This window comes from Ovis aries, chromosome 2 (genome assembly GCF_016772045.2).
Source record: "Ovis aries strain OAR_USU_Benz2616 breed Rambouillet chromosome 2, ARS-UI_Ramb_v3.0, whole genome shotgun sequence".
In the NCBI taxonomy this organism is placed as follows: Eukaryota; Metazoa; Chordata; class Mammalia; order Artiodactyla; family Bovidae; genus Ovis; species Ovis aries.
Window position 1 is genome coordinate 233,019,538 of NC_056055.1, and position 15,332 is coordinate 233,034,869.

Genomic DNA, 15,332 nt, shown 5'->3' on the forward strand with positions numbered 1-15,332 from the left:
ATAACCAAATGTCCATCAGGAGTAGAATGGATAAGTCATCTGCGATATATTTTTAAGATGGGATATATTGAGCCATTGGGGCTTCCCTGGTGGCTCAGATGGTAAAGAATCTGCCTGCAATGCAGGAGGCCTGGGTTCAATCCCTGGGTGGGGAAGATTCCTTGGAGAAGGGAATGGACAGAGGAGCCTGACGGGCTACAGTCCATGGGGTCACGAAAAGTCGGACATGACTGAGCAAACAGCACTTTCCCTTTCATACACTGAGCCATGGAAAGGAGCATACAGGATACAACATGGATGAGTCTCAAAAACATGATATTGAATGAGAAAGTGAAACCGCTCAGTTGTGTCCAGCTCTTTGTGACCCCATGGATTGTAGCCTACCAGGTTTCTCCATCCATGGGATTTCCCAGGCAAGAGTACTGGAGTGGGTTGCCATTTCCTTCTCTAGGGGATCTTCCCGACCCAGGGATCGAACCCGGGTCTCCCATACTGTAGGCAGACACTTTTACCATCTGAGCCACCAGGGAAGTCACTGAATGAGAAAAGTCAGATATAAAAGAATAAATACAGCATGGCTTTATTTATTTAAAGATTTAAAACAGTACTAACCCACGATATAAGAAGCCAGGAGAGATGTTGCCCTTGGTTGAGATAAGGACCCTCGGAGGGCATCTGGGGCTTGGATAATGTTTCTTTTTTGATGTTGTTGTTCTGTTTCTTGATGTGACTGTCAGTTAGCCACATGTCCACTTTGTGAAAACCTATCAAGCTCTATACTCATGATCTGGGCAATATTCTGATGGATGTTATATTTCAATAAAATTTTTACCTAAACAAAGATGGCACAATGGCAATAGGCATCTTGGGGGTGACAGCCTTCACTATGCCACTCTTTTGAGTCAGTCATTCAGCTTGCACTAGTGGCCCTCCACCTCTGGGGCAAAGCTGCCTTCCAGAAACCTCTCTCCACCAAACATATATTGATTCCTTTCACCCCTTTCCTGAACTGGATCTCTGTTTCCAACATTCTATAATTGTCTTTTTGGTGGACCACAGCCTTTAGTTAATAGCTTCTAGAGAAAGGATAGATTGGGGGAGTATATTTTTTGAGTCTGTGTATGTCTGAAAATATCTTTATTCATTGTGTAGAACTCTGGGTTGTAAATAATCATCCTTCAGAATTTTGAAGATATTGCTTCACTGCCTTTTAGGTTTCAATGTTGCTCTTAAAAAGTCCAAAGCCTTTCTAATTCCTGACCCTTTGTATGTGAACTGTTTTTGTTTCTGGAAGTATGTTGAGTCTTTTCCTTTTCACCAGTGTTAATGAATTTCCCATTGATGTCTTTCATGATGTGTATTTGATTCATTTTTGGGGAGCACTTTTTGAGCCCTTTCTATCTGACAGCTGTAATTCTGGGAACTTTTCTGGAGTTATTTTGTTGATTTCTTCTCTTGTTTTCTCTGTTCATAGGTAGGTAGGTAAGGATTTGATTGCCAGTGTTCTGGGAGCCAGCTAGGAGAGGAGGAGGGGGTGGCTGTTGAGCATTTATTCTGCTGCTTTGGTGTGGAAGCTCTGCTCTCCTGCACCTGGTGTTCTCCATCCAGAGACCTTCTGTGTGGCCCCCAAAGGAGAGTGTGCCAGTTGTGTGGTGTGGGGTGCACGGGAGGACATGGAGCAGGAGCAGCGTGTGGCACTGAGCCACTGGTCCTGTAGCTTTCATTCTTCCTTGATTTTCCTCCAGTTCTGGTGACTTCTGAGAATCAAGTGATGTAAACCGGGGAATTCCTTCCTCATTGCCTGTTTGGCATTCTTGGGTCTGCTGAGTGTGTTATCTTCCTGCATTCCTAATCCCAAAATTGTGTTGTCATGGTTTCTGGTGCTATCTTCTGTGTCCTGGAGAATATCTGTCTCCTTAAAAACTCCATTTACTGCTGGTTTTATGGTGGTTTTGGAGGAACAAAATTAGACATGCGTGCTATGTCATTCATTCTACCCGGAAAAACATCAGCAACAATAATAGCAAACAGCATTGCCTCCTTGGAGTCAGTCACCATTGTAAATCCTTTGAATAATTAACTCTTCTACTTTGTAAGTCTGAACAACTTGTTTTTTAAAAAATTTACTATAAATGTATTTATTTTAATTGGAGGCTAATTACTTTACAATATTATCTTGGTTTTGGCATACATTGACATCAATCCACCACAGGTGTACATGTGTTCCCCATCCTGAACCCCCCTCCCACCTCCCTCCCCATCCCATCCCTCTGGGTCATCCCAGTGCACCAGCCCCAAGCATCCTGTATCATGCATCGAACCTGGACTGGTGATTCGTTTCACATATGATAATATACATGTTATAGTGCCATTCTCCCAAATCATCCCACCCTCGCCCTCTCCCACAGAGTCCAAAAGACTTGAACAACTTCCTTTTGCCAAGTCACAGAAAAGATCAGTTGGAAATCAAAACTGAATCACCTCTAATAAATTCACGCAGAGGGAGACTACAGTAGACCCTCAGAGGAGACACAGGCTTCTCTCTCACTTGTGTTTACCTCCATTGTTTTTCCTCGTTTGACATTTTGATGTTCCCCCACCCCCACCCCACACAGAGGAGCGTGCTTCAGCTGCTGCAATCCAAGAGTGAGGTGGTACGGCAGTACACGGCCAGGCTCATCAACGCTTTCGCATCCCTAGCAGAAGGTAAGATGTCAGCTTTCCTTGTCAACTGGAAAAAAAAAGTTGAGGATTATGTTTTATTTGGCTGATGAAATGGACAAGCCAGGACACGGCATATCAGATAGCTCTGAGAGACTGCTCCAAAGAGATGAGGGAGGAGCCGGGACATACAGGCCTTTTGGCAACAAAGACCTGGTAGTTGAAACTTCAAAAGATGACTGTTAAAGCCAGACCTCTTCAGGAATTCTTTCCTGGTGGCTCAGCAGTAAAGAATTCGTCTGCCAGCAGGACACATAGGTTTGATCCCTGGGTCAGAAAGATCCCTGGAGAAGAAAATGACAACCCACTCCAGTATTCTTGCCTGGGAAATCCCACGGACAGAGAAGCCCGAAGGGCTACAATCCTGGGGGCTGCAGAGTTGGACACAATTTAGAGACAAACATGCAGGAAGATGCAGGAGTCTGGGCTCACTGAAGGTATTCCTTTGATGTGCACCTCAGCTGTCTGGGGCCAGTGTCCTGCTTTTCTCCATCCTGAGCCCCCTCAGGGCTTACTGTCCAGAGTGGCTGTAGTGACTTGATGGCCTCTAGCATCCCTTGTTTACTGATAGAGCAGCAACATTTTCCTTTTTCATTGATATCTTCAAAGAGAAGAGCTAGGTCTTGCGGTTATGTTTTTCCCTGGGAAAAGAGACATTCCCCCCAGCTTTCTTAGCAATGACATGTGCTTCCTCAATGCATTAGTTTAATGACTGTAAAGACTTTTGTGAAAGTTAGCTGTTGTCCCACGGTTGTGGTTTATGTCAGAGCAAATTTTCATGGTTTCGGAGTTTATTTTGTCAGCCTCCGGTTTTGTTTTGTAAGCTTTCTGGTATCATAACATAGTACTATTTAGACTGCTCTCAAGATAGCAGGTAATGCACTCTCTGCCATTTCCTACTTAAGGCAAAATAAGGTTGTTGAGATAATTAAAGTGACTCCAATAAGCACCGTACCGTTTCTTGTAAAAGACTAAGCCTCTTCAATCAAGAAGATTTGAAAATTCCAAAACTAAAAGGCTGCCATAACAGAATTCAAAATGATTTTACAAAATGCCATTATCTTCCATAAATTCTCATTTGTTTGAGCTCTTTTTAACATGAATAAAGGGAGTTTTAGATTGTGACTATGTGATACTCCAAAAATTTTCTTATTTGTTTGTTCTTCCATCCATTTAGCAAACATTTTATGATTAGCCAGAGTATGTGCCAGAGACCATTCATATAATATTGTTGAAATTTATGTCTGAAATTAATGTAATCTATATCAAGATACAAGTTTACCATAGGCTAGTGACAATTCAAGGCTTATAATAGGGTTCCAAGGGTGGTTCCTAACTTCTCCAGGCCATTGGTATGTCCAGAAAGTACCACTTGGCTGCCTCTAATGTTAAGACTAAAGGGCTCATAACACACAGATGCGTCATTCCCTTATGATCTGACTTTTGGTCTCAAGATCGTGGGTAAATAAAAGACAGTGCTCCCCACAAGAACACAGTGATGAATCATGTTCAGACGACAGAAAAAGTGTTTTTCTATTCATTAGTTGATTGAATGAAACTAACTTGCAGATGAAATATGCTTTACTACATTTTCTAGAACATAAAACCACCTGAATTCTTGTTGCTGTTGCTGTTGTTTAGTTGCTAAGTCGTGTCTGACTCTTTGCAACCCCGACGACTGTAGCCCGCCAGTCTCCCCTGTCCCTGGGGTTTCCCAGGCAAGAATACTGGAGCGGATTGCCATTTCCTTCTCCAGAGGATCTTTCTGACACAGGGATCAAACCTGCATCTCCTGCGTTGGCAGGCAGATTCTTTACCACTGAGCCACCAAGGAATCCCAAACTCTACATGGGTTATATGCACAGTTTTCATAGAAAGTGGCTTCAGAGCAGAAACTTAACACAAGATGAATTCTCTTACTTGTTCATCTCTGGTCATATTACTAGGTCGCCGCTACCTTGCCCAGAGCACGAAGGTGCTGCGGATGCTGGAGGAAAGGCTGAAGGAGGAAGACAAGGATGTCGTCGCCCGGGAGAATGTTCTCGGGGCCCTGCAGAAGTTCAGCCTCAGGTGCTGACCATGCAATAGGTCACGGTGGCTCCCATGAGATCACCTTGGGGGGTTCTTAGCCACTGTTTTGTGCTTATTTGTTCCCAGTGACAATCTAAGGATGGGTGATATTTTTCAGTGAATACTTAGAAGAGATTGGGTGACTTTCCAACTAGAAAGCTTATCTTGAATCCCCTAAACCATCCTTTGTTGTTGTTGCTCAGACGCTCAGTCATGTCTGACTCTGCAACCCCATGGACTGCAGCACACCAGGCTTCCCTGTCCTTCACCATCTGCTGAAGTCTGCTCAAACTTATGTCCATTGAGTTGGTGATGACGTCCAACCATCTTATCCTCTGTTGCCCCCTTCTCCTCCTGCCCTCAATCTTTCCCAACATCAGGGTCTTTTCCAATGCGTCAGGTCTTCAAATCAAGTGGCCAAAGTATAGGAGCTTCAGCATCAGTCCTTCCAATGAATATTCAGGGTTGATTTCCTTTAGCATTGACTGATTGACTCTCTTTGCTGTCCAAGGGACTCTCAAGAGTATTCTCTACAGTTCGAAAGCATCAGTTGTTCAGCACTCAGCCCTTTATGGTCCAACTCTCACATCCTGCTCCTACATGTTAAAGCACCATTGTATTCTCCCAATGAATGTTATCTCATGCTGACAAGATGCTAGATGATAGATTGTGTCTTAAGCCATGTGCAAGGTTTGGAAACAGACACAGGAATAAAACCCGATAGAGCCTCAGCCTGCCAAATGCTCAGAGTTCATTGTGGGAGACAGGCATATAAATGCATAGGCACAGCCAGTGGGGTCAGTCACCCTTTGGAAGTCAGAGTGGAGCTTCCTAGTTCCTTGTCCATGCATCTCAGCCAGCCACCCTGTGGTCTCAGCCTGGACCCCCTCATGACATGCAACTGCTCCATATTAGAAATTTAAAAATCAGACACCTCTTCTTGAAGCAGAACTGATGTCCTCCCAGAGCGTTTTGTTTTGTTTTTTAGCTGACAGCATTGTTAAGGTGTACTTTGTTGTTGTTCCTTGGTCATGTCTGCCTCCTTGCAACGCCATGGACTGTAGCTCACCAGGCTCCTCTGTCCACGGGATTCTCCAGGCAAGAATACTGGAGTGGGTTGCCACGCCCTCCTCCCAGGAATCTTCCTGACCCAGGGATTGAATCCGAGTCTCCTGCATTGGCAGGCAGATTCTTTACCACTGAGCCACCTGGGAAGCCCAAGGTGTACCCATTTTAAGTGTACAGTTCAATGATTTTTGGTATATTTACAGAGTTGTACAACCATTACCACAGTCTAATTTTAGACCATTTCCATCATCACCAAAAGGAACTTCATGCCTGTTTGCAGTCACTTTTCATTTCTGTTCCTCACCTGGGCAGCCACCACTGTTTTCTGTAGATTTACCTTTACTGGTATGTTCTTTTATGACTGGCTCCTTTCACTTGGCACACTGCTTTTGAGGTTCACACAGACATAGCATGTATCAGCACTTTATTCCTTTGTGTTGCCGAGTGATAGGCCATTACATGGATAGACCACATTTTGCCTGTGCATTCATCAGTTGATGATACCTTACTTGCTTCTACTTTTTGCCTATTATGTGTAGTGCTGCTATGAATATTTGCATACAAATCTTTGTTTTCTTTTCTCCTGGGTAGGTATCTAGGAGTGGCATTGCTGGGTGATATGCTAACTCATCCAGCATCTATCTTCCCTGATGACACCTGACTTTTTATTTGACTATTAAGAATTTTACTACCTTGAGTACCTAACTTTTTCTGTCAGTCCTCTTGTGAACACATTTACTTCCCATCAGATGTGGTCAATATTTGACTGACTCTGACTAATAACCTGGGTTTCCCAGGTGGCACTAGTGATAAAGAACCTGCCTGCCAATAATACAGGAGACATAAGAGACACGTGTTCGATCCCTGGGTTAGGAAGATCCCCTGGAGGAGGAAATTGCAGCCTACTCCAATATTCTTGCCTGGAGAATCCCATGGACAGAGGAGCCTGGTGGGCTACAGTTCACAGCGTTGCCAAGAGTCAGACATGACTGAGGCAACTTAGCACACACACTAATAACCTAACACCTGAAAAATGGCATACTCTGAGTGTATATATGTTTTGTAGGGGGAAAGCTGTAGTTATGGCTGTAGATATGTAGACCTGGCAAAGTTGCCAGGTCCCTGCTAATGAAAGTTTCTTTTTCTACGTGTGAATTAAGAATTACAAATGATCTGCAGAGTTATTACTTCATTAGATCACAGGAACATAATTCTGTTTGTTTATAGAGATAATTTAGCTTAATGTTGACAGAGTTTGAAAAATTTGCAGAAAGTTAATAACTATAGTTATTGTAGTGCTTAGTCCCATCAGTTCTTAAGGCTGACATGATGATATCCACCATAACAGTGTGATGGTGCCTTGGTATTATAAGCTTTTACACCAGGACTTTGGGTGGAAAATAATTCCATATAAATTGTATTATCCAGGTTATGAAACTACCCTTATTCTATAGAGATCTGAATCAAAATGGTATTAAGCTGGTTTTATGTTCTTTTTTGTATCTCTGTATTTTTATATAGCTCAGAGTGCCTACATGGATTATACAGACTAGATTTTAAGTAAAAATATGTTTGTCAGTGAACTATTTCTGTGACTCTGTTTCCTGGGTTAAGTAGACCAAAAGCTATCAATAAATATTTATGAAGTATTTGAGGTGATACTCTGCTAATTCTATATATTGAAATAAAAACTTTCAAAAGTAGGAAGTCTCCTTCCTGCCTTATTTTTTTTAACCTTTCAATGATACCCCTGAAAGGTAAAGAGTTTATTGTTGGGAATTCCTTGGAGATCCTGTGGTTAGGACTCCGTGCTTTCATTGCCGAGAGGGCATGTATTCAACCCCTGGCAAGGGAACTAAGATCCCACAAACCACGCGATGTGGACAAAAGAAGAAGAGAAAGAATTTATTGCTGTAGTTTCAGTTGTATAGGCCTAAAAGTAAAACAGTCCCTCAAGTCCGTAACCTCTATAAAGTGCCTTTTCTGATATGCATTCACACTACTGTGTTCTCTTACATGGAAGGTTTCTTCCTGGCTTTAATCACCTGTTGGCTATCTCATCTCCTAGGCGCCCACTGCAGACAGCGATGATTCAAGATGGCCTCATCTTCTGGCTGATTGACATCCTGAAGGAGCCCGACTGCCTGTCTGACTACACGCTCGAATACTCAGTGGCCCTGCTCATGAACCTCTGCCTCAGAAGCGCAGGTCCCACAGCCCTACTCCCCTTCCCCGGCTCTGGATTGCCTTTCATTTTTCCCTCTTAGAAAAACTCAAAACAGAGTGTGAAGCATGTCCAACTAGGTGTAAAGCTATTGAATCCCTAAAGCCAACATGCCACCCTGGCCTTGGAAAGAAGAGTTTATGTTATTCAATTATATGCAATATTATATACAATATATATATTAAGAGAAAATTGAATTACATAATATTTTTCTCCCTCTTTGTTACATTATTCAAAGGTAGGAAATGAAGAATTATGACTTGTTTTATCTGAAGACAGAGAAGTACATTTCTAAAATTCTATGGGATTAAGTTGCGACATTAATCTGATGTTAACGGCAGAGCAGTGACATTCAACCAGACTCCCTGCTCTTAATCACAGTCACCTTTTCCATTCCATCTCCTAGAGATGGGAATTCCCATGTGACATCTCAGGTCATTTATGTCTTGATCAATAAAGGGAGTGATTTTTGCTCTCAGACAGATTCCACCCCCACTTAAATGATCTGTTTGCTGAAATAGAAGAAGCCTCCTTAGAAGAGCTGCCCTGAGCAGTCCCAGTGTTGGGAGAAGGCTACCTGGATAAATAGCTCAGGGGTACTTGTGAGAAGCACCTTCCCCCTCAGATGACGTGGAATCTGAACCACCTGTGTGTTGTTGACGGACTAAAGGACTCCTTTCAGAGTTCTCTTTTGAAAAATAGCATATGCAGATTTCCTAGCTTGAAAGCATTTATTAGGTTATAATCAGCTTTTCTTGATTATCATCAGTTTATCTTCAGTGATTGCTATGATGATGTTTAGAACCACTGAAACAGCCGTCGGTTTTTCTGTGATGGTGTGTGTGCTTGGGAGGAGGGCATCGCTCTGCGAGTCCTTGTGTTTCCTGTAGTGAGCCGCTCTGTGCTCTGCCTGAATGATAAGAACCACTGGGAGCATGTTGCCGTGTACTGAGCTACTTAACCTCTACGTCGCCTTTTGAGGTGGACCCTAGTGATTTCCAAGGGACCTCAGAGGGAGAAACAGGGCCTCACCCAAGATCACCCAGCTCATAAGCAGAGGAGCCAAGATTCGTTTTTAAATCTGCCTGACTTGTGCCTCTGAGTTTAGATGTGACCTGTTCTGTTTTGCTGTTTTTCTCCTAAAGGGAAGAATATGTGTGCCAAGGTGGCGGGCCTGGTGCTGAAAGTCCTTTCGGATCTGCTCGGCCATGAAAACCACGAGGTACGCAGTCAGCGCCGCTGGCCCCGGGCTCATGGGAGGGCTGGCCCGGGGTACTTACCTCATCACCTTCCTCCAAATATCTGTATAACCTGTGCCAGAGCTTTCTATCAAATTTTGGAACCCGGAGCAGGAGGCGGCTTCCGGTTTCCGGTGTGTGAGCACAGCCGCCATCGCTGTTCTGTGCGGCTCTCTCCTGGGCGTTATTTTTTTCCTCCTCCCCCTCTCCCCGCCCCTTCACCCCTCCCCTCCACAATGGCGCTCCTCTGCTGGGTGTAATATATGGCCCTGGACATGTACATAGCCTGATAATGCATTTAATATTGTGGGCATGATTAATTTGTATAAATAGCAGTGCCCTCTCCATCTCAGTGTTTTCTTACTCTTTTCCCTGCGTCTCTAGGTCCTTTCTCCGTTGCTCTCTGTCCATCTAAAGCCTTCACTCTCGCAGCCACACAACAGCCCCCTGTTGGCAGCCCTTCCGTTTCACTAGTCTAGCCCCCAGGGGTGTGCCCCCACCCACCCACCCACCCCCGCCTTTGCGTCCTCGGGGGACATCTCCACCCTTGCCCCTTGAGGACCCAGGCCAGAGCGTCCCTGGGGTGTAGACACTGGTCACTGCCTCCTCACCCTGTGCTTCAGGGTCCTGCCAGGTTGTCCTGCAGGGTGGCCGGCCTTGCTTCTACCCTCACCTGTGTCCTCCCCAGCCCCGGGGAGGTTTTCTAGCCTGTAGGGCTGAAGCCCTTTTTAAATGAAACAGAGGTCTGGATGAGCTAACACACAGTACGGTTCTTCTCTGACCGGCTGGCTACAAATGCCTTTGCAGAAACCGTGGCATCACTTTGCGCCTGAAGCCTAATCTTCGCAGAGCTCTGCCCTCCTAGCTCGGGCACAGGGCTGTCTCCGCAGGGGGACCGGGTCTCCCTGGGTTAGAGAGAAGCCCTCCGTCTCCCCACATCTGTTCCCATTTCAGACAGCTCCCATCCTGGCCAATCCTTTCACATCTCGTATTCCCCCAGCATCCCGCAGCTGAGTGACCCGGACTGCTTTAGCGAGTGGAGGCTTATTCATTTTTACAGTGCCTGAAAGTGAAAATCACTCAGTCGTGTTAGACTTTTTGCGACCCCATGGACTATGCAGTCCATGGGATTCTCCAGGACAGAATACTGGAGTAGGTAACCTTTCCCTTCTCCAGGGGATCTTCCCAACCCAGAAATTGAGCCCAGGTCTCCTGCATTGCAGGTGGATTCTTTACCAGCTGAGCCACAGGGAAACCCAAGAATGCTAGAGTGAGTAGCCTTTCCCTTCTCCAGCAGATCTTCCCAACCCAGGAATTAAACTAGGGTCTCCTGCATTGCAGGCGGATTCTTTAACAACTGAGCTATTAGGAAAGCCCTTACGGTGCCTGCCATGCCTTTATATTTTAAAATCAGCGAGCTCTTAGCTACTTCTAGACCAGAGTGAACTCTCTTCTCCATTTTATTCAACTCAGGCAGTTGAAGCCAGTGGGAATTGATGGAGAAGACTTTTGAGAGTCCCTTGGAGTCCCTTGGAGATCCAACCAGTCCATTCTGAAGGAGATCAACCCTGGGATTTCTTTGGAAGGAATGATGCTAAAGCTGAAACTCCAGTACTTTGGCCACCTCATGTGAAGAGTTGACTCATTGGAAAAGACTTTGATGCTGGGAGGGATTGGGGGCAGGAGAAGAAGGGGACGACTGAGGATGAGGTGGCTGGATGGCATCGCTGACTCGATGGACACGAGTCTGAGTGAACTCCGGGAGTTGGTGATGGACAGGGAGGCCTGGCGTGCTGTGATTCATGGGGTCACAAAGAGTCGGAAACGACTGAGCGACTGAACTAAACTGAACTGACAGTAAAATTTGGTTCCAAGTGTCAGAACCGTGTCAGCTCTGAAAACTGAATAGACCAAAGGAGTCAAGTCTTGTCATTAACTCTTGCCAAAGCATCTGCTTTGAAAATGAGCAGGAAAATCCATATATATATATATATATATATATATATATATATATAGTTGTTATTCAATTGCTCTGTCATGTCCAACTCTTTGTGACCTGCAAGCCAGGCTTCCCTGTCCTTCACCATTTCCCAGAGTTTACTCAAACTCATATCCATTGAGTCAGTGATGCTATCCAACAATCTCATCCTCTATCATCCCTTTCTCCTCCTGCCTTCAGTCTTTCCCAGCATTAGGGTCTTTTCCATTGAGTCAGCTCTTTGCCTCAAGTGGCCAAAACACTGGCATTCAGCTTCAGCATCAGTCCTTCCAATGAATATTCAGGGTTAATAATAATAATAATATATATATAATATATTGGAGCCTAGAAATGTATTTCCTACATAAACAAAATTCTCACGCACATGTCCTTATGAGATAGTCATGGTCATGAAAAACAAAATCCAGAAGCCATAAAGAAAAAGATACCCATAGTTGAATATATGAACTTCAATCATATAATCATATGGAAAGAGATTTGCATCACATATGACAAAAGTTTTATATCCTATACGTTGATAAGAGTCAAACAGAGAGATATAGGGAAAAAGATAAAGTATGTAAAAAGACAGTTTACAGAATAGTAAATCTTGATGATTTACTATAAACATGAAAAGATGTTCAGCTTCTGCTAGTGATCAGGGAAATGAAAATAAAGACAACTATACAGTGCCCTCTCTTACCTGTTATATTAGCAGAAATGAAAAGTGATAATAAATCCAGTGCTAAAAAAGGGTGGTGGGAAATGAGTCCTCCCCGCCACCCATGGTATGGAGAGAGCATAGCATATAGTCCACTCCAAAGGGAGGGCTCATTTATCAAGTCCTGTCTGGCTTAATGGTGGGGTTACCTGTGTAAGACATGGGTCCTGTCATTGAAGAGCTCATAGGGGAGACATAAGTGTAAATCTTAAAATACACTGAGTCCAGCACAGAAGTGGAGGGATGTACAGGAAGGAGGGCAGAGTACTCTGTCTGGGTGCTCAGAAAAGGGTTCCTCTGAGATATGTGTGAACTGTTTTAAAGGATGAGCCATAACTTTCCAGAGAGACGTATGTGGGAAGAGCATCCCCAGCAAGGTGAGCTGTTAGGACCAGCCCAGGGCACGTCCCAGGTGCTATGTGTATCAGGGAGTCTCTTAAGTAGTGTGGAACCTATGCAGTGTGCATTTCAAGTGACAGGAAGGGAGAAGCCGAGGAAGACTGTATGGAGGCCAAACCTCAAAGGGCCTTATATTCTCTAATCAGGAGTTAGAACTTCCCAGAGCATTCCTAGGGGGCTTCCCCAGTGCCTCAGCGGTAAAGAATCTGCCTCAATGCAGGAGATGCAGGTCAGTCCCTGGGTTGGGAAGATCCCCTGGAGGAGGGCATGGCAGCCCACTCCAGTATCGTCGCCTGGAGAAATCCCATGGACAGAGGAGCCTGGTGGGCTTACAGTCCATGGGGTTGCAAAGAATCGGACACGACTTGAAGCAACTGAGCACGCATGCAGGGAGTTTCTATGGAAGATTTCCGAGGTTGGGAGAGGGATTAATATGGGCCAAGTTGTAGACTCTCAGCAATGATATGATGGTTGGATGAAAGGGTGAATGTAAAGACGGAGAGATCCTTTTGGAGGTTCGATGTAGCCCAGGTCATGGACAATGACATCTGAACAAGGACTGTGGCAGCGCATGTTTACAGGAAGGGTTCCCATCAAAGATGACTGGGAGACTCAGTATTGGAGAGGAAGAAGAGAGGAATCGAGGATGCCTCCAGGGGTTCTAGCCTGAGTGGCTCAGGATGGCATCAATTAAACAGTGAAATGTAGTGGGAGTAAGCTGTGGGAGGGAATGGTGCATGCTCTGCTTCGAACTCTCAGTCATAACCTCTGCCCTGTGACATGCCAGCAGAGGTGTCTGTCATTTGGAGCTCAAGGGGCTGTGAAGATGGCAGTGGTCACCCTCCTCACCAGCCAGGCTGCTCTCCAGGGTGGTGTGTGATAGTTGAATTGTATGGTGTTTGAGAACTCACACATGACTGTTTGTTTTCTCCCCTTAAAGATACAGCCGTATGTGAACGGAGCTCTGTACAGCATCCTTTCCATCCCATCCATTCGTGAGGAAGCTAGAGCAATGGTAAGAAAATGTGCTCGTGGGGTCAGTCACCATCTGTTAGTGCCACATTCAGAGGCTGTTAGCACAAGGGCTTCCCAGTTGGACCCCAGGGAGGGCTGCGAAGGGTTTCTAAACTCCTTGGAATTGTATCCCAAACGCATATTTGCCGTTCTCTGGGGACAGAGTTTGTGGTTTTTATCAGATTCTCAAGGGATCTCAGCTGACAGAATTAAGAACTACAGCATCAGGAGTTCCTTTGCTGTTGTTCAGTTGCTAAGCCATGTCTGACTCTTTATGACCCCATGGGCTACAGCATGCCAGACTTCCCTGTCCTCCACTATCTGTCAGAGTTTGCTCAAGTTCACATCCATTGGGTTGGTAATGCTTGTCTAACCCACCTCATCTGCTGCTCTCATCTCCTTTTGCTTTCAATCTTTCCTGGCATCAAGGTCTTTTCCAGTGAGTCGGCTCTTCACATCAGGTGACCAGAGTATTGGTGCCTCAGCTTTGGCATCAGTCCTTCCAATGCATATTCAGGGTTGAAGTTCCTAGCAGATTTATTTTTTGGAAAGTTGTAGACCTTTTTAAAAATTTTAGTGACATTTTAATTGGGGGCTTTAGGAATGTTTATGGATTTCATAGCAGGAAGCTTAGCAAGAAAATGATGAAATTGGACAAATCATGCTCAGATTCATGTCCAGGCCTCCTGGAGGAATCGTGGCAGTGAGACCCAGGGCAGTCACACACTCCTGTAATCCATAGGCATCTGGTAGCAACCAAGTGGGACAGAGGCGCTGATGAAGATGATCCAACTAGCTGGTTGGAAAAGAGTGAATTGAGTATTTAATGTGTTTACATTAGTGCTTGCATTGGAGACATAAAACAAACCTCAGGTGATTAGCATCTTCTTTCGTGGTGACAGATGCTTCTAGATCTAATCAAAACTACTGGAGTTTTGTCCTTTTTCCTTACGACGCGTGAAACCAGGTTAATTGTGTGTGTGTTAAATGCTTAGGATGAAGGGGTTAAATATGTTTCCACTGTCAGAACACAGGCTAAATTCAGTTTGAGATCAATGAAGCATGCTCTTCCACTTGGCTTTGCTTACTTAGAAGAATTGCTAAATCTTCTAATGGGTCAGCTACAATTACATCAGCAATTATGCCAGAAACAAAAACTTACTTAAGGTCTATTCTGTGTGGTCACAGTAAACAATGACACTGAATTACCTACTGCTTTTAAAGAAAAAAAAAATCTTTTTCAATACAGACCAAGGGAAAATAAACTTTTTATTAAATTCTGCATTATGGTCATTCACGTGAAAGAGATTGTCAGCCAAGGCAGAGAACAAGGAAGAAAGCATGTAGGTTGAAGAAAAGGAAAGAGTGGAGGTGACATGGAGTCCAAAGGCATGAAGGCCAGACATCCAGGGCCCAGGGGTTGAGAAAGCATGGGGGTGGGGGTGGTGGAGAAAGGGGACCAGTTGGGGCAAAGAGACTCACTCTTGTGGGACACAGAGGGGCAGCCCTTGGAGATCATTCAGGCCAGAGAGAAAAGAGGTGGCGAAAGGGACAGCCTCCGAGCCCTGTATCCAGGGAGGCTGTATCCAGAGGTGTCACAAGCCTGTTATTGGAGCCCCAGGAGGAGAAGGGAGAGGTAATGAGGAGAAAAAAGGGCTGAATAGACAGTGATGAAAAAGCATGGCCATAGTAACACGGTATCTGGGAATGGGAAACCCCCAAATGTTTGGAAATTAAACAGCACAATTGTATTAGTTTTCTATCGCTTCGTAAAAAAACTATCGTAGGGTTTAACGTCTTTTGGAAAATTAATGCCTCACAGTTTCTAGAGGACAGAAGTTGGGGAGCACATTAGCTGTGTGGTGCTGGCCAAGAGTCTGTCCTTCAATTCAGCTCAGG

General features: G+C 44.7%; 1 protein-coding gene across 4 annotated transcripts in view; it reads left to right on the top strand.

Annotated features, from left to right (window-relative positions):
- ARMC9 (armadillo repeat containing 9) overlaps window positions 1–15,332 on the top strand; it is a 184,634-nt gene that overhangs the window by 58,175 nt on the left and 111,127 nt on the right. For all 4 annotated transcript variants that reach the window (XR_006058866.2, XM_060410505.1, XM_015093598.4 and 1 more), the window contains exons 13-17: window positions 2,616–2,706; window positions 4,668–4,791; window positions 7,928–8,067; window positions 9,229–9,305; window positions 13,360–13,434. Coding sequence is in view for 3 of the 4 variants with exons in the window: in XM_060410505.1 (XP_060266488.1) it covers window positions 2,616–2,706; window positions 4,668–4,791; window positions 7,928–8,067; window positions 9,229–9,305; window positions 13,360–13,434 (507 nt within the window). In the remaining variant the exon portion in view is untranslated. The remainder of the gene's footprint in view (window positions 1–2,615; window positions 2,707–4,667; window positions 4,792–7,927; window positions 8,068–9,228; window positions 9,306–13,359; window positions 13,435–15,332) is intronic.